The sequence below is a fragment of the Chiloscyllium plagiosum genome, unplaced genomic scaffold, assembly GCF_037043375.1.
Source record: "Chiloscyllium plagiosum isolate Xiang-an unplaced genomic scaffold, Cpla_swu_hap1 HiC_scaffold_29, whole genome shotgun sequence".
NCBI classification, from domain to species: domain Eukaryota; kingdom Metazoa; phylum Chordata; class Chondrichthyes; order Orectolobiformes; family Hemiscylliidae; genus Chiloscyllium; species Chiloscyllium plagiosum.
The window spans coordinates 39,320,416-39,345,313 of NW_028270167.1; the positions used below are offsets into that span (position 1 = coordinate 39,320,416).

Consider the following 24,898-nt stretch of genomic DNA (forward strand, 5'->3'; position numbering starts at 1 on the left):
GCTCCCCCTCCTAATTCCCATGTTTGAGGGTTCGTAGTGATCACTGCAACTAATCTTTGTTGTACCTGATCCATGCCACTCCCACATAACAGCATTTTGTAACCTCTCAGAATCCAATCAAAAGCATAATGTCTGCAATAAAAAAAAATCAAGATGCTTTCATGCCTTTGTGTGTGGATCCATGCATTGAGGTGCTGTTTCTGTATTTCAGAGATACATCCCTGTTGACATGTGCGGGGAGCCATCCATGGGAGGATTTCCTGATAACTGCTACCAGCAAAGATTCTACAATGGACATCAAGAAGAGCTTGCAGCTCAGGAGGTACCTACCGGTCTTGAGTATTCCACTCCAGGTAAGAGGGTGCAATGCACTAATAACTTGATCCCTTTCCCATGCCACTTATTAAAAAGAAAACTTCAACCCTGTGGATAAACCTTTATTAGATCTTCAGTGACACAGTCCCTCATTAATAAAAATCTCCTGGCCTTGATTATTATATGTTCTCCTTTATCTTTGTCGGATGATCTCCTCTCTCTGATAAAGATCTCTTCTTTCTTTGATGGCCTCTTTAACAAGAATGTCCTTTCTTTGACGAAGTCTCACTGTGTCTCTAATAGCTATTGGTGAAGATGAAAGAAAGGAACTGAAATAATACCAAAAAAAGCTGAAAATATAGAGTAGGTCAACTGGCATTTTAAGGAGGAGAAATACAATGGCTATGAGGCTTTCATTAAGACTGATGTAAATGAGGTAAAATTAGTTTTCTTTTAACATTTCAATCCTTCCTTTCATAGTGTGAAATCCACAAATGTTACTGCCTGTGGCCCTTTGCGTGCATACATTGCTTCCCACCATGATCGTGACCCCATCAAATCAATTTCTACTTTGCTCTCCTAGATCCTTCTTTCATTATTTCTCTCCTCCCCGTCTTCCCAAATTACTATTGCATTTCTTCAGTTCTCCATATTTATCTGACTTATCTACCTTATCCTAGGCTTGAATCCCTTTTCCATAAGCTTCCAGATTCATTCGAGATCTCTGCTGAGATTCTTCAAAGAGACTTTTTTGGCCTCCTCTCTTGCAGCAATCACAATTTCCCAATCCAGTTCTCTTGTCTACCTTTTTCCCTGCCTAACTTACTCTTCTCAGTGATAGATCTAATAGACTCTGCCAGTAGTCCTGCTATCGTGGCCTCTTCCCATACAGGAGAAAGTGAGGACTGCAGATGCTGGAGATCAGAGTCAAGAGTGGAGTGCTGGAAAAACACAGCAGGTCAAGCAGCATCTGAGGAGCAGGAGAATCGACATTTCAGGCATAACCTGCCTGTCCCACTGTGCTTTTCCAGCGCCACATTCTCGACCCTTTCTATATATTCCTCCATAATGTCTGTTCAATCACAACCAATGAACTTGAAATCTATAAATATATTCTGGATGATTGCATCAAATTCCTTACCTTGGTGGAAATCTGGCTGAGAGGTGACATCCCTGTTCCACTAATTGGCTATTGCTTTCACCATTTAATTGATGCAGACATGTATGTCATGCCAATGTAGCCCTTTGAACCAAATTTCACTTTGACCTGAGCCACTAGTACTTTCCCCTTCTTTGAGCATTCCATCTTGTTCTAACAGTCTTGTCTCATTCAAAACCTTGTTCTGTACCAGCCATCCACATAGCATGACAGTTTCTTAAGTAGATATGCTCACTACTTTCCCCCTTAAGCTTTTACGTGAATAGCTTCCCATTTCAGGGAATTTTGACCTTCATATCAACTCATAATATTCTGTCGCTTTTCCCTGAATTCATCCCCTCCTTTGACCTCACATTTTATGTAAACATCCCAAATATACTCACAGTCACCCACGTGATCTTGCCATCTACTCCAAACCTCCAACTCATTGAGATATTGAGGTCTCTGCTGAGATTCAAATCTGGCCTATTGAAGACATCTAATGCTGCATCATTCTTACATCTTTCCACAAAACCTTTGTATCATGCAGTGGTAGTGCCTCTACCTCTGATCCAGGAGGGTGAGGTTCAAGTTCCACCTGTTCCAGTATTGTGTCATAACATGTTTGAGTTGATTGATTGGAAATAGCTACACCCCTGTACATTATGCATGTTTAACCGAGAGACCAGAAATAAAAAATATTCTCTTAGATAGGGTTCTGTTTGACAGCTGCAAAAAACTGTCAACTTTTCTCGATTGATACCTTTAAATGATTACAATAAATTCTTATTTCTGTGATCTCTTTTAGCAAAGTCTCAATGTTTATTTTCACAAGTTTGAGTGCTGTGAAGTTTTTGATGTCTCTGGTTATTAATGCTTTAACGTTCTGTTTGATTGACACTTTTAAAAGAGTTGCAAGAACTACAGTTTTTTCAAACCATATTTGTGAATCTTTTCTAAGCAGACCCTAATGTGTTATTATTACTATTTAGTTCCTTACATAGTGCATACTATGTAAATAGGCATGGATATGGGAGGGTGGGTCACGGGGTCATCAGTTACCATGGAAGACAACATAGGTAAGATCTTTTAAACATACTTTTCAGACATTTGCTGAATCAAGTCAATGGTTTCTGAATTCTTTGAGGAACTGTGAACCATGAGTCATTCAGAATCTGGCCTGATGACAATTGAAGGGAGCTATGAAAAAGCCTACCCGATGCAATGCAGCCAGCCAGGTCAAGAGCATCATTCACTACTCACATCCTTATCCTGTGTGAATGAAAACTGGGGCACTGGGAATGGGAGCAGGTGGCACCACAATCGGATCCCACTTGCCAACATCAAATGGCTCCAAAGTTCTTCTGACTCCAGGTTCATGTTGATATAATAATAAATCATTTTTCTTCTTGGTGGTAGTTATGAATGAAAGGAGCTGTAAATATGCCAGTGCAGAGTTTCTTCTTGATTTTAGTGGTAGGACCTAGGTATCTATCTGAACGGAGTAATTTCTAACTACTGGATGGAACATACCTTAGCATTTCCATCCTTGTTGCCCTGCCCACTGTTCTCAGCAATACAGCAACATTAAAGGACAATCAAACTGCATTTTCGATGCTGATTGAACTGCAAAGTGCAGACTGAGTCCTGTGAATCTGTCTGTGACTTAAAGTTGACAAGTAGCGAGATTGTGATTGGGCCTACATCTCACAGGTCTTGTGCAACTACATCTGTGGTGAGAAACCATGTGAGTATTTAATAAGGCTCATCCGTTGTTTTTATATGAATAAAGTGTTAACAGTACAGTTGTCACTCTATTTTCCACTAAAAGTTTCACTGACATTTCTGACATGGAAGCAGATGGTCCAGCTTCAATGCTGCTGGTTGGCATCCACTTGGAAAAAAACAGTTACTGTTTGGAAAAAAAATTGTGAAGCGTTTATTCTTGAGAAAAGAATAGTGCACCACAAACCAACACAATAGCAATATATGGTGATCAACAGAGAAGTATAAACAGGAAAGCCAGCCTATGCGCTTAGTGCAGAGTTACCACACATCTAATCTGAGCCTTATCATTGAACCACATTGAGTCATCACCTCTAAAACTGCAGCTCTGTTAGGACTTTTCTTGTGTATCTCTATTCTATCAAGAAGATTAGTGTTGTTTTTCATATTTTTATTCTTGTCACTTCAATAAGTTTGAATTAAATCGCCCTTAACACGCTTCCCTCTCCCTAATTTGACCAAGCTGAGACAAGCTATTTTTGAATGCTACCTTGCTCTAATTCACTCATTCCCAAACTCTCGAAATTTCCATTATGTTACCTCCTTCCTGAAATCCCTGAAAGGTTTTGGTACCTAATTATTATTTTAATCTCATTTTACTTTCCTATTCACGTGGTATGCTATGATGTGGACTTGGCTCTAAACATTTCAGCAAAACAACCTCTGAAAATCAATAATGTGCAGCTAATACAAAGGCCCTCAATCAGTATTGTTGCATTTCCAGAATCAAGCCTAAACTAACTCCGTATTCTGAGTCATTCTCAACTACTTCACTGGGCAGGGAATTCCACAGATTCACAACCCTTTGGGTGAAGAAGTCCTTTCTCAATTTGGTCCTAAATCTGCTCCCCATAATTTTGAAGCTATAGCCTCTTGTCCTAGCTTCACCCTACAGTAGAAACATCCTCTCTACTTCTATCTTATCTATTTCCTTCATAATTATATATGTTTCTATAAGATCCCCGCTCATTCTTCTAAATTCCAATGAATATAATCCCAGTCTACTCAGCCTGTCCTCATAAGCCAACTCCCTCAATTCTGGAATCAACCTAGTGAACCTCCTCTGCACACCCTCTAGTGCCAGTACATCCTTTCTTGAGTAAAGAGACCAAAACTGCACACGACTCCAGGCATGGTCACATCAGCACTTTGTACAGCTGCAACGTTACCTCTCTGTTTTTAAAACCAACCCCTCTCGCAATGAAGGACAACATTCCATTTGTCTTCCTAATTACTTGTTGTACCTGCAGACCATCCCTCTATGATTCCTGCACAAGGACACTCCAGTCCCTCTGGACAGCAACATGCTGCAAATTTTCACCATTCAAATAATAGTCCTTTTCACTCTTACTCCTACCAAAATGAATGGTTTCACATTTATTAACATTGTACTCCTTCTGCCTGACCTTTGCCTACTCACTTAAACTATGTTCCTCTGCAAAATTTCAGTCCTTTGCATACTTTGATCTGCCACGCATCTTAGTATCATCTGCAAACTTTGACAAACTATATGTGGTCTCCCCTACTCCAAATCATCTATGGAAATTGCGAATAATTGCGGTCCCAACACTGACTTCTGAGGCACACCTCTAGTCACTGATTGCCAACCAGAAAAACACTAATTTATCCCTTCTCTTTGCTTCCTGTTAGTTAATCAATCCTCTATCCATGCTAATACATTGCATGTAATGCCATGCATCTTTATCTTATGCAGAAGCCTTTTGTGTGGAGCCTTCACTCGTGTTTCTTCTTGCATTTTCCATCCTTCCCTTTTCTTGATTTGAATACTTTCGTTTCATCCATGAAAACTATTCTAAATCTGCATCTTTTCGTGTTTTTTTTGCTTGGTGAGTATTGTAGAAATGAGGAATTGTGAATTAGCCAGGAAGAAAAACTCTAAAATAAACCAGAGATAAAGCCTTTGAAATAAGGAAGGGGACTGGAAATATAAAATGCACAAGTAAGAAACAGACAGTTCAGATCTTTTTGCATTTTGGTTGGGCATTTCTTGAGAACACCAAGCAATAACTGCCTCACCCAACATCTAGGAATGTGTCCGTCCTTCAAGCTTGCTGGATAGACTTGAGCTACATCTGGTTAAGGGGTGATCTTAGATAGACAATAAGGGTACATGTAGCAATTAACTGAAGTAAGGTATTCAGACTCAGAATCAAGTGGGAAATAAATGGTAACATCTTGAAATATGTCTATATTGTGGAGGAGGAAGTACTGGATGTCTTGAAACACAAAGGTAGATAAATCCTCAGGACCTAATCAGGTGTACTCCCCACTCTGTGGGGAGCTAGGGAAGTGATCTCAACAAACAGCTCGTGAGCAGTCAGTTTAAAGAGGCACCATTACTTTTTCTAAAAATGTGATGAAGTGGCATCAAGTAATTATTTTCTTCCTCTATTTTTATAAAATAAATTTGGCAAATATATTTACGTATGAATACAGGAACAGAGAGAAAAACAGTCTAACAATGCTTACCTTTTGGTATCACATTCCCCATACATTCCCCCCATCTATAATTGTCAATATTGCTAAACTGTGGGTGGAGAGATGGCTAAACTATCTCTTTAACCTGATTGCTCACTTGCTGTTTGTTAAGATCGAAATTAATGTCAAGAAAATTCCATTGAAGCTGGTTTCTTTATCATTCTACTCTAATTTTCTCAGATGATCATCTCATAATCTTAACATCTTTGTCTTCGTAATCTGGATGAGCAGAGGAGACCAAGTATTTGCCATAAGTTGTCCAAATTCACTGCATTGGCTCTTGGATACTGAATAGTGTTTATTTTTAAACATAGGCAAGGTCATTAGTTAATGAGACAACACTCAACAAAAAATAAATAAGATGAATTGACACTTTGTTAAGGTCAAAACACCTGCCACAAACCACAAGTTGCTGTTTAAATGAAGTTAGTGAATATGTAGAACATTAGCTAACCAACACCTGAGCATTCAGTAGGCTTTCATAAAAACATGCTAATTTCTTTTTATTTAACTGATTTTCAAATCAACCTGTTCGGAGATGTTATTACATGCCTCTGGGGCAGGTGGGATTTGAGGCCCAGCCCTTCTTGGACCAGGGGAAGGGGCACTGTCACTCTGCCACAAGAGATTTCATGTCAAGGATTTATGACTTTCAGAAGTTTCAAGTTCCTTCACAGCCAATCCATACTTTTTTGAAGTGCCGTGTTTTAATATAGAAAAACTCAGTAGCTATTAGGACAAGACCCACAGCCACTAAATGAGATAATTGAGCAGTTAACAAATTTCAAATGTGTTGATTGAGGTCAAGAAATTGGGTTAACCTCACTACTCTTTTTTAAAAGAGTGCCTTAGGATGTGACAAGTCCGGTTATAGGCTTTCATTTCATCCAAAAGGCTGCATCTCCAACAGCACAACCGATCCTCAATGCTGCACTGAAACCTTGGTCTAGGGTCTGTAGATACACTTTCTAGACTGATACTTCAATCTATGCCTTTCTACGTTTACCTGATCCAAGGCTTCTATTATTTCCACAAATAACTGAAGTAAAACTGAGAGGGACCCCAAATTATAATAACTCAATTATAATAACTCATTTATGTAATGTCAATAAAACAAGATGATTGCAACTGTACTTAGAAACTGCTTCAAGTTTCTGAAAATAATTTATCGTGACAGGATCGGTTTCAAAACCAACTTGTGAATAAAGCTTCTCACATCCCACTGATAAATACGTGAAACAAGCTTGACTAAATGCTGCCTTAGCTGGCGCATAAATCATTCTCAATCTCTGGATGTACATATATGATAAGACATACCCGTTGACCCTTCAGAGCAGGCATACATTACCAGCATGTGCGTGAAAACCTCAGAAAACCATATTCACTGTTCAATGTGATTCTGCTGTAGGAAATCATTAACTAAATAATCCAGACTGTGCTTATAGTTATAGTAGAAACCAATCTAAGATCATCAGTCATATGCTGATGGTGTGATGCATTTGCATGTGCCAAAGCTACATATATAAGGACCAAGGACCTTGTTTTAAGTTAGCAAAAGGAATTTGGTAGACCCGTTCAAAAGAAAGAGCATGGAGACAGTCAATCTCTGCTGTATTCCCATTGTAATGCCAGGCGATTTAAGATCTACCTGCCTAGTCTGATCATTAAGATTGACAGTTAACCATACCTGCTGCATGTCATGCCATTGATGGCCTAACCATTCAGCACCTCTTCTCATTTTGAATACGTTGGTGCCCCTTTATTCAAGATGTTTCTTTGTGTTCTTGTTAAGATGAGTGCAAGACACAGAGCTTGAATTCTTGTCTCCTCATCAACTTCATTGAGTTTTTTTGAAGATGTAATGAAGAGGATTGGTAAGGGCAGAATGGCGAACATTATCTATATGGACTTCAGTAAGATGTTTGACAAACTTCCTCATGGTAGATTGTTTAGAAAAATCTGATCACATGAAATGTAGGGAGAACCCACCATTTGGGTACAGAACTGGCTCGAAGGTAGAAGACAGAAGGTGGTGGGTGGAGGGTTGCTTTTAAGACTGGAGGTCTGTGACTAGCTGTGTGCCACAAGGATCAGTGCTAGATCCACTACTTTTCATTATTTATATAAATGATTGGGATATGAACATAGAAAGTCTGGTTAGTAAGTTTGCAGATGACAAAAAATTTGGAGTTGTAGTGGACAACGATGAAGGTTACCTCAGAGTACAGAGGAGCTTGATTAGATGGGCCCATGGGCTGAGGAGTGGCAGATGGTACTCAATTTAGATAATTGTGAGGTGCTGCATTTTGGAGAGGCAAATCAGTGCATGACTTATACACTTAATGGTAAGATCCTGGGGAGTGTTGCTGAGGAAAGAGACTTTGGAGTGCAGGTTTATAGTTCTTTGAAATTGGAGATCCATGTAGACAGGGTATTGAAGAAGGCATTTGATATACTTGCCTTTATTGGTCAGTGCAGTGAGTATCATAGTTGGGAGGTCATGTTGCGGCTGAACAGGACATTGATCTGGCTACTTTTGGAATATTGTGTGCAATTTTGCTCTCCCTCCTATAGGAAGGATGTTGTGAAACTTGAAAGGATTCAGTAAAGATTTACAAGGATGTTGCCAGGGTTGGAGGATTTGAGCTATAGGGAGAGGCTGAATAGACTGAGGCTATTTTCCCTGGATTTTGGAAGTTGAGGGGTGACCTTATAGAGATTTATAAAATCATGAGGGAGGATGGATAGGGTGAATAGCCAAGTTTTTTTCCCTGGGGTGGGGAAGTGCAAAGCTAGAGGGCATTGGTTTACGGTGAGAGGGGCAAGATTTAAATGGGACCTAAGGGGTTGCATTCTCACGAAGAGGGTGGTGCCTGTCTGGAATGAGCTGCCAGAGGAAGTGGTGGAGGCTGGTACAATTACAACATTTAAAAGTCATCTGGATGGGTATATGAATAGGAAGGGTTTAGAGGGATATGGGCTGGGTGCTGGCAACTGGGACTAGATTAAGATAGGATATCTGATCAGCATGGATGAGTTGGACCGAAGGGTCTGTTTTGATGCTGTACATCTCTATGATTCTGTACTATCATGGAAATATATCGAAAGATCGATACATTTATAAAATGAATTTGTTCCTCAATGGGCAACCCAAAGAAATTGCCAAAGGTTTAAAGTTTTAAAAATTCTATTGTAGCAAACAAACTAAAAGCACCCAGCACTATTGTTTAGGCAATTTAGATTCAATAGTAAAAAAAACTTCTAAATCCTACAGTGTGACCAAAATTGACATGTTTTTATTTTACTTTGTCTCCAGTGACAGACTATTCTCATGGAACCAGTCTGACGTGATTCCTACTTCAGAAGGCTTGCTTTCCTTCTTTTTCTTTTATAATTATATCATTTCTAACACCCACACTGACTTTTACAGTGCACATTACCATGGCGATTTGTCCTACTAGCCAAAGTTAGGCAAATGTTCCAGTCTTGTTTAATTTCTTGCAATCTCAGTCTGCTTCATCTGAAACTGGGCTGGCATCTGCACTCTTACATGGAAAAGTGTAACCATATGATTTGTTTGTGTCTCAGTACAGTCTCAGATCTGTGAGTTTCAACAAACTGATCCTGCAGTGATTTCCTCTGGACTCCCCCCCACCTCACTCTAAGCCTATTTCCATGCTACTGTAAATCACACAGGCCTTATATCTGTGTGGAAGTGTTATTTAACAACTTTTGAACTCACAATCTCACTCTATATTGAAATTAAATGAACAGTTTAAAGATTCTGTGTAGAGGGTTGTATGGTAAGGTTTTTTAAATCCCTTTTGGAAATTTAGAGCAGAGGGGATGGCGGCTAGGGCAGGTGCATGCTCCTCTTGCAGGATGTGGGAGGTAAGGGTCACCACTAGTGTCCCTGCTGACGTCACCTGTGGGAAGTGCACCCAACTCCAGCTCCTCACAGAGTGCCTTAGGCAACTGGAGCTTGAGCTGGATGAACTTCAGATCATTCAGAAGGCTGAGGGTGGGTGACTAGAGAGGAGTTATGGGGAGGTAGTCACAGCTATGTTACTGGATAAAGATGGGTAACTGTCAGAAGAGGGAAAGGGAATAAGCAGTTAATGCAGGGATCCCTGTGGCCTTTCCCCTTAATAATAAGTGTACTGCTTTGGATACTGTTGGCGGGGTGAATGACCTAGCAGGAGAAAGCCTCAGCGGCCAGGTCTTTGGCACTGACCCTGACTCTATGGCTGAGAAGGGAATGGGGGGAAACAGTGAGTGATAGTGATAGGAGGTTCAATGGTGAGAGGAACAGAGAGGAGATTACGTGGTTGCGAATGAGACTCCCAGATGGTATGTTGCCTGCTGGGTTCCAGGGTCAGGGATGTCTTGGATTGAGTTGACAGGATTCCTAAAGGGAAGGGTGAGCAGCCAGAAGTCATGATACACTTGGTAGGAATGACATAGCTAGGAAAAGGGATGAGGACCTGAAAAGTGAATATAGGGAGTTAGGTTGGAAGCTAAAAGGCAGGACGAGCAGAGTAGTAATCTCAGGATTGCTACCAGTGCCACTGGCTAGTGAAGCGAGGAACAGAGAGCGAGTGAAGCTGAATATGTGGCTGCAGGGCTGGTCTAGCAGGGAGGGCTTCAGATATGTGGATCATTGGGATACCTTCTGGGGAAGGTTGGACCTGTATAAGATGGATGGGCAACACCTGAACTGGAGGGACACCAATATTCTGAGTGGGAGTTTTGCCAGAGCTCTTCAGGAGAGTTTAAACTAGTTGACAGGGGATTGGAACCAGATTTACAGAGCAGAGGATGGGTTGCTGGTGTACAGCATGCAGAGAGTCTGTGAGGAAGGATAGATAGTTGATAGGATAGAAAAATGCATCCAGTGTGGCTAGTTTAATGCAAGAAGAGTCAGGAATAAGGGTGATGAACTTAGAGCTGAAAATGTGTTGCTGGAAAAGCGCAGCAGGTCAGGCAGCATCCAAGGACCAGGAGAATCGACGTTTCGGGCATGAGCCCTTCTTCAGGAATCTCCTGCTCCTTGGATGCTGCCTGACCTGCTGCGCTTTTCCAGCAACACATTTTCAGCTCTGATCTCCAGCATCTGCAGTCCTCACTTTCTCCTCCGTGATGAACTTAGAGCATGGATCAGAACTTGGAGCTATGATGTTATGACCATTACGGAGACTTGGATATCACAGGGGCAGGAATGGATGTTCTGGGGTTGAGATATTTCAAAAGGACTAGGGAAGGAGGTAAAAGAGGTGGGGAGTGACATTGCTAATCAGGTTGTGGGCGGCACGGTGGCACAGTGGTTAGCACTGTTGCCTCACAGCGCTGGAGACCCGGGTTCAATTCCCGCCTCAGGCGACTGACTGTGTGGAGTTTGCACATTTTCCCCGTGTCTGCGTGGGTTTCCTCCGGGTGCTCCGGTTTCCTCCCACAGTCCAAAGATGTGCAGGTCAGGTGAATTGGCCATGCTAAATTGCCCGTAGTGTTAGGTAAGGGGTAAATGTAGGGGTATGGGTGGGTTGCGCTTCGGCGGGTTGGTGTGGACTTGTTGGGCTGAAGGGCCTGTTTCCACATTGTAAAGTAATCTAATCTAATCTAATCATAGTATCACAGCTGCAGAAGGGAGGTCATTGAATAGAGTTTGTCTATTGAGTTACAGTGGGTTGAATTCAGAAACAGGAATGGAACAGTCATATTATTGGGAATTTTGTATAGACACACACACACACACCCTCCACCCCCCCCACCCCCCCGCCTCCAGTAGTAACAGAGACATGGAGGAGCAGATTGGGAGACAGATTTTGGAAAGGTGCAGAGGTAACAGGATTGTTGTTATGGGTGACTTCAACTTCCCTAATATTAATTGGAACTTCCTTAGTGCAAATAGTTTGGATGGAACAGATTTTGACAGGTGTGTCCAGGAAGGATTCCTGACTCAAATGGAGATAGGCCAACTAGAGGGGAGACCATATTGGATTTGGTGCTTGGCAACAAACCAGGTCAGGTGTCAGATCTCTTGGTGGGAGCGCATAGTGATCACAACTCTCTGACCTTTACTATAGTCGTGGAGAAGGATAGGAACAGATGGTATGGGAAGTATTTAATTGGGGGAAGGGGAATTACAATGCTATTAGGCAGGAACTGTAGAGCATAAATTGGAAACAAACATTCTCAGGAAAATGCATGATAGAAATGTGGAGGTTGTTTAGGGAGCACTTGCAGTGAGTGCTCCCATTGAGACATGGAAGGGATGGTAGGGTGAAAGAACCTTGGGTAACAAGAGATGTGGAACATCCAGTCAAGAGGAAGAAGGAAGCTTACTTAACATTGAGGAAGCAAGGATCAGTCAGGGCTCTATAGGGTTACAAAGTAACCAGGAAGGAACTGAAAAATAGACTTAGGAGAGCTGGAAGGGGGCATGAAAAAGCATTGGTGGGTAGGATTAAGGAAAACCCTAAGGCATTCTACACTTATGTATGGAATAAGAGGATGGCCAAAATGAGGGCAGGACCAATAAGGGTAGTGGATAGAGATAGTGGAGGAAACTTGTACCTGGAGTCGGAGGAGGTAGGGAAGGGCTTAATGACTAATTTCCTTCAGTATTCACTACTGAGAGGAACCCTGTTGTTTCTGAGGATTGGTTGATGTTAAGAAGGAGCATGTGCTGAAAACTTTGAAAAACATGAGTATCGATAAGTCCCCTGGGCCAGATAGGATATACACTAGGTTACTACGAGAAGCGAGGGAAGACGTTGCTGAGTCTTGCGATGATCTTTTCATCTTCACTGTCCACTGGAGTAGTGCTAGATGATTGGAGGGTGGTGAATGTTATTTCCCTGTTCGAGAAAGGGAATAGAAATAACCCCAAGAAATACCGTCTTACATGATAGTGGACAAATTATTGGAGAGAATTCTGAGAGACAGAATTTATGATTATTAGGAAAAGTGTAGCTGATTAGAGATAGGGCAGGTCATGCCTCACAGGCCTTAGTGAATTGTTTGAGGATTGTAACAAAACACATTGATGAAGGTAGAACAATGTTTGGAGTGTACATGGATTTTATCAAGGCATCTGACAAGGTCCCACATGGTCAGCTAATTCATTAAGTAAGGAGGCATGGGATACAGGAAAATGTGGCTGTCTGGTTACGTAATTAGCTGGCCCATAGAAGACAAAGGGTGGTAGTAGATGGAAAGTATTCAGCCTGGAGCTCTGTGGTGTTCTGTGGAGACCTGTTCGAGGACCTGTGTTCTTTGTGGTTTTAATGAATGACTTGGATGAGGAAGTGGAAGGGTGGGTAAGCAAGTTTGCTGATGACACAAAGGTTGGTGGAGTTGTGAATAATGTGGAGGGCTGTTGTAATTTGCATCAGGACATTGACAGGGTGCTGGGCTGGGAAGTGACAGATGCAGTTCAACCTGAAAAACTGTGAAGTGATTCATTTTGGAAGGTTGAATTTAAATAAAGAATACGGGGATAAAGGCAGGATTCTTGGCAGTGTGGAGGAACAGATGAATCTTGGGGTCCACATCCATCATTCCCTCAAAGTTGCCACCCAAGTTGATAGGGTTGTTAAGAAGGCATATGGTGTGTTGGCTTTCGATAACAGGGGGATTAAGTTTAAGAGCTGTGAGGTTATGCTGCAGCTCTATAAAATCCTGGTCAGACCACACTTGGAATACTATGTTCAGTTCTAGTCACCACATTATAGGAAGGATGTGGAAGCTTTAGAGAGGGTACAGAGGAGATTTACCAGGATGCTGCCTGGACTGGAGGGCATATCTTATGAAGAACAGTTTAGATTAGATTTAGATTAGATTACATTACAGTGTGGAAACAGGCCCTTCGGCCCAACAAGTCCACACCAACCCGCCGAAGCGTAACCCACCAATACCCCTACATTTACCCCTTACCTAACACTACGGGCAATTTAGCATGGCCAATTCACCTGACCTGCACATCTTTGGACTGTGGGAGGAAACCGGAGCACCCGGAGGAAACCCACGCAGACACGGGGAGAATGTGCAAACTCCACACAGTCAGTTGCCTGAGGTGGGAATTGAACCCGGGTCTCTGGAGCTGTGAGGCAGCAGTGTTAACCACTGTGCCACCGTGGAGGTAGGGCTTTTCTCATTTGAGTGAAGGAGGATGAGCGGTGACTTGATAGAGGTGTACAAGATATTGGGAGGCATAGATAGTGTGGATAGCCAGAGACTTGTTTCCAGGGTGGAAATGGCTATCATGAAGGGTCATAATTTTAAGGTAATTGGAGGAAGGTTTAGGGGAAATGTCAGAGGTGGTGGGTGCATGGAGTGCACTTCCAGCAGTGATAGTAGAATCAGATACACTAAGGACATTTAAGAGACTTTTCAAGAGGCACGTGGATGATAGTAAAATGAAGGGTACATTGGTTAGTATGATCTTAGAGTAGGATAAAAGGTTGACACAACATCGAGGGCTGAAGGGCCTGTACTGTGCTATACTCTTCTGTGTTCTTGTTCTATGTTCTAGAATCATTTTCAATTATTTTCAAAATCTGACATTCTAACTTCCTTCCAAGGCCTTTGAGGACTAAATGCCTACTCATAATCCACACAGATGCTCTGGTAATTGTTCACAGCACCTTTTTCCAAACAAGACAATCTGTCCCTCACCTTTAATGTTTTATATCAAACACTTGACCCCTACATTCCTTCATTTTACCTTAACGTAAAGGCACATGTCTGAAACATAGTGTTCTTATAAACTCTTAGAACTATAACAGACCATAAAGCAATACACAGGACTTGACCTACAGCCAGTAATAAGTTTTCTGGCTCAAGATTTGTTTTTCTACCTCTACTCTTTATGAACCCTATTGATCTGCATACTTAGGGTGATACAAATATGAGATATGTTTTATTTTCTAGTCTGCAGTTGGTACTTGTATAATGCCAATTTATGACTTTTAAATACCTCAATGGGATTAACTCAAAGCTGTTTGTTTCCTGTAGATATTTTTAACCAACCCATTCAGACAAGTTATGACATACGCAAGGCCTGGTAGCATCTGTGAAGAGTGAAACAGAGTTAACGTTTCAGGTCTGGTATGACTTTTCAGAAGAATTGGACTCAAATGTTAACTGTGTTGCTCTCTGCACAGATGTTCCCAAACCTGCTGAGTTTCTCCAACATTTTCCAATTTTATTTCAGATTTCCACCATTTGCTTTTATTTATGTTATGACACATCTCTGGAGCAGATGGCATTTGAACCTGGGCCTTTTGCTTGAGGTGGAAATACTACCAATGTGGCAGAAGAACCTCATTATCCCCTGTGTACTGAAGTCAAGGATTTCTTTGAAGTTATTTTCTCTGAAGCAACTTTGCCAAAAACAAGGCAAAAACCTTGCTGATGTACAAAAATAGGGTTTCCAATGCACTTATGGCAAATTTATTGTGACAGAAAAGAAAAGAAAATCCCCAGCCCTGTTCCTTTATCATACCAGTGTGCCGGGTGCCATTGATTAGCTCAGTGCTGCTTTTTCTTAAAACATGGTTGCACTTGTTTCTCATCTCCATAAGGCCAACATGAAGCTTACTCAGGTTGTTGCACAATATTCATGCTGGAAGATGAATCAGTGTTTCCTATGAATTGATGATCACTGCTCAGGGCTTGTGCTCTCTCTCTCTCTTAATATTCCAATCAATACCTGGGAGATATTTCCCAAATTTTACAATTCTAGACAAGATACCTCAAATTGTTAAGCTCAATAAAAAGTCGATCTGGTTCCCCTTTTTGGGTGTTCACCCACCCAATAGTTGTTTCCCACAGGGTTAGTTTTAAAATAATGTCTTCCCTGTAGATACCTTTCTCACACATCCAAATGAACTTAAGTTTTAAAAGGACCCAATTTGACCAGGCTTTCTTGAATTAACAGAAAAAGTGTATTTATCAGTTATTATTATTTGGAAGAAAAAATGGTCACATGACACATACCTACATTTTAGAAATAAAAGGTGAATTCGAAAAGGTGCAGTTTATTAAAGTGATCAGTCTTTGAATTATCCATAAAGAATATTTTAGCCATCTCAATGGAGGCTACTGGTGATGTTGCAATTGGTAATTGAACAGATGATTTTAAATCTCTTGGTTTTGTAGGTTGATTGAAACTCTTTCATCCAGATTCCTTTCAACCCTGCTAACTGCCAGCACTCAGAGTGACTGTGTCATTCTCCCCTGCACATGCTCCAGTTTCCTGCCACAGTCCAAAGATGTGCAGGTTAGGTAGATTAGCAATGGAAAATACAGTATTGCAAGGGTAGGATATGTGGGGTGAGTCTGGGTGGGATGCTGTTCGGAGGGTCGGTGTGGATTTGATGGGCTGAATGACCTGTTTTCACACCGTAGGAAATCTCTGATTCTGTACGATTCTGTGATTTTACCTTTTCTTTTACCTGCAGTGCAGGACTGTTTAAATGCCTGTCCTCAGAGCCATGAGCCTCATGACCCTAGTCCATACACAATGATGCCAGGACACATTGGCGTTATAGCCAGTTTTAATATCTTTTCAAAAATATTTTTGGAGGGCCAAAACTCTCAAATTGTACAAGAGGTGAATTTCAACTGAGAGGATTTTCTGATTGAAGTAAAATATAAGCATATTTTGCTCACATTATAAGATTAACAAGATTTTCTTTTGATTGAAGTTTCTCTGACTCTCTACAGTTGTGACATTCCCTGCATGCCACACTGGAATTTGCCAGATAATGATTAAATGTACATTTGCAGTCAGTTTTGGATTGAGCTGGATGTTTTTTAAAAAAACTTTTCAGTGCAAATTTAACACTATCCTTGATACTTTGGATCCATTATTACAAGATTATACACCCTAAGATATTGTTTGCTATTTTGTCCACTGCTGTGCATTGTGCCATACATATATTGGGTGACCTGTGTGTTATGCTGTCAGTATATTGTGGTGTCAGTATACTTGTGATGTCTGTATATAGTGCTGTGGTTTAATAAAGTTTTTAGTGGATTTATCCTGTAACTTGTCCTCACTGGCATGAAGCCAAGGCCCTGTCAATGTGGTTAGTCTAAAAGGTTCTGAATTAAGTGTGGATTTGCTTTTGAGAGAAGTCAATTTTGCGCAATTATATATATTTATTTTTAATGCACATCAAACTGGGATTGCTAGTGAAAGGCAGCAAGCAGTGCAGACCAAACCAGGTTTTGCACCGTTTAGCAAGCTTACTCAGTAACCACAGAATGGCTGGTATGGGAAATGGAAAGATATTAAATTAGTGTAGTCAAGAGATAGTCTTCAGAGGTTAGAGCTAAATACACTGTTGAGACAAAGTAGCTTTATCCAAATCTTACTAACGTTTGTATGTTGAGACTTTGGGTGGTTGGATCATTCATTAATTTGGTAATAATGTCAACTTTAACGAGATGATATTTTTCAATGCATTGCTCTTTGCAAAACTAAATAAAACTAATGCGGTAGATTAGCCTGAACTATAACTTCCCATTGCAACACTGTCACTCATTGCATCAGAGCTAAGTTTATTATTGCTAAATTCATATTAGAAACCAATAGAATTGCAAAATGTTTTAATGGCTGATACAAGACTCCAAACACTGAAAAATCTAGACACTGACCACCCTCCATGTGAAAAAAGTTCCCCTTTGGACCTATATATCTCTTCCCTCTCACCTTAAACTGATGACATTTTGTTTTAGATTCTAATATGTTGGGAAAAGCTGTTGATAATCCACCTTATCTGTTATTTGTATATCGAGTCACTCATTAAGTAGCAATGGTTAGTCTTGATGTAAGCTCTACCTGGATTATTGTTTGCTTGGCATGAACGACTGATATATTTCATAAGTCACTCTTACTTTGAGTTTCTCTCTATTAATTACATGATAGCACATTAATGAAAACAGTCAACAGTTATTGAAATCACTGTTCGATGTTAAGAGGATTTATTTCTGATACCTGTAAATCAACTGAATATATTGAAATTAAGTTTAAGTTTAACTACAGATAATGAATATTTATTTCCTTTGCAAAATCATGAGCAGAAATAAATATTATAGTCCAAATGTAGCTGCTGTGCTAAGTCACTGAGTGCAGTTATCTGAACTTCTATCTTCTTAACATTGAGTGGATGAGGGGTATTTTCTTATTAATCTGACAGTCTTGATAACAACTTAACACATCATAGCTTTCTCTCCCACTGAGATTGCAAAAAATGTTTAATAAATTTCATCAGTGCCATAGAGTTTACACATAGTTCTAGATGTGTTAATTCTTTCTCTTATGAATATTTGTAAATATCTGACAAGAGTTAAGCAATTAAAGGAAGTGAATCTTGATGTGATATAAGCATTTCTGATGTCCTGGGGTTATAATCACCATACCTGTAGATTTTAAAACCTTTTTAAAAAGGCTGATCATATAATCCAATTATAATGTCAGGCCTGATAGTGTTTAATGCCAAGTATGAATGCCTGAAACGGAAAATGTTCCACTCCTCCGTATTAACCTTTCCTCGATGGACATAGGAAAGAGGGAATGAACACTTCCAGTGCCATATTCCTTTTAAAGATATATGCTGTGCCCCTCTGGTCTGCTAAACTAGTCAGCTGAGATACAGGCAGGAGGCTGGAAGAACACAGTAAGCCAGGCAGCACCAAGAGGTGAAGAAGTCTATGTTTCAGGCTTGTCCACCTTGGATTCTAGCATCTGTAGTTTTTTTGTCTCTAGCCTAGAAACAGGGGCTTTTCAAAACTAACAATGCATGATGACAACACCTTAATCACAGAAACAATTTCAATTGGTTCTCATTCACATCTTCCAGCAATGGGTTAGAATGATTCTGATGGTGTCTGATAGTTTCCCAGGTGACTACTCTTGGTACCTTGTGGTACTTTCCATCTCTACCAACATATGGTATTGGGTAAGGGTTATTTGAAGTCATTGACTGCTACCAGTTCTCTTTTGTTTTTGCTTTGTCTTGGGTCCTGGCTTTACACCTGGCAATGCTTATATGTCCCTGGCGTATTCTTTCTGATATATCTTCTCAAAGTTTAACTGAGAGAATGGCTCTTCAGTCATATATTATTAAATTGTCTATATTCATGAAGTGTGGTCAGTGCTCAAAGTATAACTGGCTTGATGCTTGGTCTGGCTAACCCTCAAGACAATATTGGTGAATGCAGTAGAATCATATTCTTGGTCAGTCTTTGAATTAGAAACTGGATGAGTGGTGCTGGAAGAGCACAGCAGTTCAGGCAGCATCCAACGAGCAGCAAAATCGACGTTTCGGGCAAAAGCCCTTCATCAGGAATAAAGGCAGAGAGCCTGAAGCATGGAGAGATAAGCTAGAGGAGGGTGGGGGTGGGGAGAAAGTAGCATAGAGTACAATAGGTGAGTGGGGGAGGAGATGAAGGTGATAGGTCAGGGAGGAGAGGGTGGAGTGGATAGGTGGAAAAGGAGCTAGGCAGGTCGGACAAGTCCGGACAGGTCAAGGGGACAGTGCAGGCTGGAAGTTTGAAACTAGGATGAGGTGGGGGAAGGGGAAATGAGGAAGCTGTTGAAGTCCACATTGATGCCCTGGGGTTGAAATGTTCCGAGGCAGAAGATGAGGCGTTCTTCCTCCAGGCGTCTGGTGGTGAGGGAGCGGCGGTGAAGGAGGCCCAGGACCTCCATGTCCTCGGCAGAGTGGGAGGGGGAGTTGAACTGTTGGGCCACGGGGCGGTTTGGTTGATTGGTGCGGGTGTCTCGGAGATGTTCCCTAAAGCGCTCTGCTAGGAGGCGTCCAGTCTCCCCAATGTAGAGGAGACCGCATCGGGAGCAATGGATACAATAAATGATATTAGTGGATGTGTAGGTAAAACTTTGATGGATGTGGAAGGCTCCTTTAGGGCCTTGGATAGAGGTGAGGAAACCTAGTGCATGGAAACAGGCCCTTCGGTCCACACCGACCCTCCGAAAGAGTATCCCAATCATTGCCTTACATTTGCCCCTGACTCAAGCACCTAACCTATACATTTCCTGAACACTATGGGCAATTTGGCACAGCCAGTTCACCTGACCTGCCCATCTTTGAATTGTGGGAGGAAACCGGAGCACCCAGAGGAAACTCACGCAGACACATGGAGAACGCGGAAAATCCACGCAGACAGTCAACTAAGGCTGGAATCAAACCTGGGTCCCTGGTGCTGCGAGGCAGCAATGATAACCGCTGTGCTGCCCCACTTGTTCTTGCTGAATTTGATTGAGCCTCCCTTGGTTGTTCACCACTGTTTCTTCTCACTCATATGTAACATCTATTTTATGTCATTGTAGATAATCTCAATGATTCTTACTTCTCTTGGTCTCCGCCATGAGTCTAGGAACCCCAATGAAACCATCCATTGGTTGTTACTTGACTAGTTGGTTGACAACGATTTGTTTCTGGACCAGTTGTTATTTTGGAACCAGTGGGATGCTTTCTGCCTCCTTACGGATGTCGAGATACAAACATCAATGCTAACTAAACAGTGAGGTGTGTGGACAGTGAAAGATGTAAGCATTTTCTTATGCTCCCTGCATTGCCATGCAACTTATGGCATTGCTATGCTCTTGACCATTATTCCCTCTATGCAACATAATGTCATCCTTGTAGGTTGTATCTTGTTTTTCAGGTAAGGTGTTTGGTCTGATAGGATAATCATCTTGGCAATGGCATTAAGCTTAAATTCAATAGAATGCCCACTGGCTGAAATAATTTCTATGAAGACACAGGGAGAATGTGCAAACTCCACACACACAGTCAACCGAAGCTGGAATCGAACCTCGAAGATGTTTTCACCATATTGAGCTATTTGCATTGTAACATTCTTATTTTATAAATCTTTATAATTCTTCTAATTCTGCACTTGGTGTTTAATTTTGAGGAAATACTGTATCATAAGAGCTGTCATCTCCACAGAATCCAGTTTTGTGTTTTGTACGGAAATATTGTGTGGAAATGTGAATTCTTTTTCAATGTTTTCTTCAACTTTTCCTCGTGGAGCCTATCATTGCTCTCTGAACAGCTTCCTTCACTGTATTTTTGAAATGTAGCTGATTCTTCTCTCTTTCTTCTTAGTCCACGTTTCTCTCTCAGTACTTGTTACCAGCTTCTGAATGAAGTTTTACCTTTGAAGTGCTTGTGTTTGCTGTTTCCATAGCTGTCTTTCTTTATCAAGAATCATGCTGCTGACTGATTGCCTGTGCTTTCTTAATGCAGTGATGCTCTTAAAGTGACAGCCTCATGATTGAATTCTTTTTCTGCCCTTGTGAGTCATCTGATTTTTTTCCCCTCATAGTCAGGAAACCTGCTGTTGCAACCATTTACCGAGCTGACCACTCCTAGCATCTTGTAGAATTTGTCACCTTTATCAGTGTGTGGTACTGAATAAATGTTTGAGGGTGTTCACCACCACCAGTTCTTCTTTTATGTTTGCGTTGTCTCATTGCCTATCTAATGACTGGTGATAGAGGATACATCACCACAGAGTATTTGTAGAAGAGACAATCTTCTTTGATTACAAGGCAGTTTTTGCACGATAGCAATAAGGACAACCATATTTGATTAGCTACAATGAATAGGGTGCTACAGATCTGTTAGAGATTCATCTGTACCATCTGAAACCTAGAATAGACCTCCTTGTTTCCACTCAGAAACTGTAAGGGACATTAACAGATGGGTGAAAAATGATGGAAGATGTTATCAACAATTCTATTATATAGAAACTTACTCAAAACTGTTCCACTAGGTCCACTCAGCTCTTGATTCTTATTACAATCTTGGTCCAAACATGGACAAAACAGCTGAACCTGAGGGGAGTTGAGAGTGCCTGACCTTGATTTCAAGGCAGTATTTGACAGAGCGTGGTATCAAGAAGCCCTAACAAAACTGGATTCAATGAAAATCAAGGAGAAATATCTCTTCTGGTTGGAGTCATATCTTGTACAATTGAAGATTTGTGATTAATGGAGATCAATCAACCCAGCCCCAGGACTTCAGGCATTCCTCAGGATTGTTTCCACGGCCTAACAATCTTACAGGGACTTATCAATGACCTTTCATTCATTATAAGGTCACAAATGGGGATGTTCAATGATGATTGCACAATGCTCAGCACCATCTGCGACTCCTCAGATTCTGAAGTAGTTGATGTCCTATTTTCAGCACAACCTGAGCAGTACCAAAGTTGAAGTTGTCAAGTAACGTTTATGTCTCATAATTCCCAACAATGACCATCTTCATTCACAGTTAAAATAACCATCTATCATTGACATCTAGTGGCATCACCTTTGTTGCTTACCCCAGGATCAGTATCATGGGGGTTACCTTTTACCAGAAACTGAACTGAACAAACTATATAAATACAGTGGCCACTTTCAACATGCTCTCTTTCCAACATTGATACATCGTGTAAGCAGAGTGTACCATCTACAAAATGCAATTCACAAAGGCTCCTTCAGCAGCACCTTCGAATGCCACAACTTTTAGTACTTGGAAGGATATTTTGATCAATGTTTATAAAACAAAATTATTATGTTATATGAATCTGCATTAAGGAATATGTTACTTTCTAATCTGTCAGCTTTAAACACAAATCGGGCTGAGTAGATCTCGTTCTAGTAGGAAATACTTCCCTGGCATTGAAAGCATGGGTTAGATATGGAGTGAATCTCTCAGTAGTGTACCCTATCATGTGTGCCCAACCCTATTTTGCAACTGTCATGTAACAAGTCAGTATGATTCTTTCTTCCATTACTTAGATCATTACCAATTAGTTCTGTTTGGGGTGAAGTTTTTCTCTATGAACCAAGGAGTTGAAAGAAGACGGTGGAAAACTTATTTCACACCAAATTCTCACAGGCAGAAGATGATCTAGAGTTTAATGCCAATAATTTCTTGAACTCTAATCCGAAGATAAGAAGTTCAGCAACAAATGTTCCGCTGCATTGAATCTGCCAGGATTGATTTTGACGACAGGAAACAGTTCTCAGCCAATCATGTCCAGAAGCTAATTTTGTTCTGTGGTCACTGTAATGGAATAAAATCCATGCTTTTGACACTCAATGCTGACTACACTCCCAATGATGAGTATAATACTGAAGAGCCTCAGTTGTCATAAAAATCTAAAATTCTAAAGGTTGAACTCAAAAGTCACTACGGTTAAAATGAGTACCTTCTGTGCAGCCTTGCTCCAGGACTTCAATGTGCAATCTCAACAATCCCTCCCCCCACTCTCATGGAGTCCTGCTTCAGGACTCTGCATCCTCAGGACTACTGTCATTTGGACAAGGTGTTGGAGTAGATTGTAATGAAATTGCGATGAATTCAATGGGCACAACTTAAAGCCGGGTATTGGTGAAGTGGTCAACCAATCTTGCTGGCTCAAGAGGAAATCCAGTGGAAGGATACCATTGATGTTCTGAAGTTCTGGAATGTAAAATTGGATAAATCAGTCATATGAATGCTCATCATCTGACTGCTTCAGCCAGTCAGAGCAGAATTAGACCACACTAACTACAGAATCACAGGGAAGCCATCATTTGACAAAGAGATCTTTCTGTGAAATGATATTCAAATAGTCCAACCATGGTTAAACCTGTGAAAACATTAAAAGTGGTTCAAAGTTTGTGAGAAGATTTGTAGCTCGGGTGCTCGTTGCTGTGGTTCTGTTCGCCGAGCTGGAAGTTTTTATTGCAAACATTTTGTCCCCTATCTAGGTGACATCCTCAGTGCTTGGGAGCCTCCTGTGAAGCTCTTCTGTGGTGTTTCCTCCGGCATTTATAGTGGCCTGTCCCTGCCGCTTCCGGTTGTCAGATTCAGCTGTCCGCTGTAGTGACCGGTATATTGGGTCCAGGTCTATGTGTTTGTTGATGGAGTTTGTGGATGAGTGCCATGCTTCTAGGAATTCCCTGGCTGTTCTTTGTTTCACTTGCCCTATAATGGTAGTGTTGTCCCAGTCAAATTCATGTTGCTTGTTGTCTGCGTGTGTGGCTACTAGGGATAGCTGGTCGTGTCGTTTCGTGGCTAGTTGATGTTCGTGGATGCGGATCGTTAGCTGTCTTCCTGTTTGTCCTATATAGTGTTTTGTGCAGTCCTTGCATGGGATTTTGTACACTACATTAGTTTTGCTCATGCTGGGTATCAGGTCCTTCGTTTTGGTGAGTTGTTGTCTGAGAGTGGCTGTTGGTTTGTGTGCTGTTATGAGTCCTAGTGGTCGCAGTAGTCTGGCTGTCATTTCAGAGGTGTTCTTGACGTATGGTAGTGTGACTAGTCCTTTGGGTTGCTGTATGTCCTCGTTCCGTTGTCTTTCCCTTAGGCATCTGTTGATGAAATTGCGAGGATATCCGTTTTTTGCGAATACCTTGTATAGGTGTTCCTCTTCCTCTTTTCGCAGTTCTGGTGTGCTGCAGTGTGTTGTGGCCCTTTTGAACAGTGTCTTGATGCAACTTCGTTTGTGTTTATTGAGGTGGTTGCTTTCATAGTTCAGGACTTGGTCTGTGTGTGTGGCTTTCCTGTGTACCTTAGTGGTGAATTCTCCGTTTGGTGTTCTCTGTACCCTCACGTCTAGCTTGGCACTCATCCACAAACTCCATCAACAAACACATAGACCTGGACCCAATATACCGGCCACTACAGCGGACAGCTGAAACTGACAACTGGAAGCGGCAGGGACAGGCCACTATAAATGCCGGAGGAAACACCACAGAAGAGCTTCACAGGAGGCTCCCAAGCACTGAGGATGTCACCTAGACAGGGGACGAAACGTTTGCAACAAAAACTTCCAGCTCGGTGAACAGAACCACAGCATTAAAAGTGCTGTTGATTGGAGACATAATAAAGTTATGTTGAGTGGTGCAAAGTGAAAAGTGCAAAAACTGGGAGATTCTGCCATTAAATTTTCTAACCATTCTAAAGTTCAAAGGAACATGTTGGATTAGTTTGGCAATGACTGCCTCCCCCATAATCAAAGGAGCTCTACTTCTGTGGTTCAAGGCAGCATAAGCAGAAAACTTTCTCACCTTCTCTGGTCCAATTCTGTGGGAAAGGGGAGTACTGAATAGAAGGTTATGCCATAAAGATTTCATTTACAGTACAC

General features: G+C 41.3%; 1 protein-coding gene across 2 annotated transcripts in view; it reads left to right on the forward strand.

The window, feature by feature from the left end:
* Window positions 1-24,898, forward strand: part of ets1 (ETS proto-oncogene 1, transcription factor) — a 105,070-nt gene that overhangs the window by 12,960 nt on the left and 67,212 nt on the right. For both annotated transcript variants that reach the window (XM_043676925.2, XM_043676927.2), the window contains exon 3: window positions 212-353. In XM_043676925.2, the coding sequence (XP_043532860.1) occupies window positions 212-353 (142 nt within the window). The remainder of the gene's footprint in view (window positions 1-211; window positions 354-24,898) is intronic.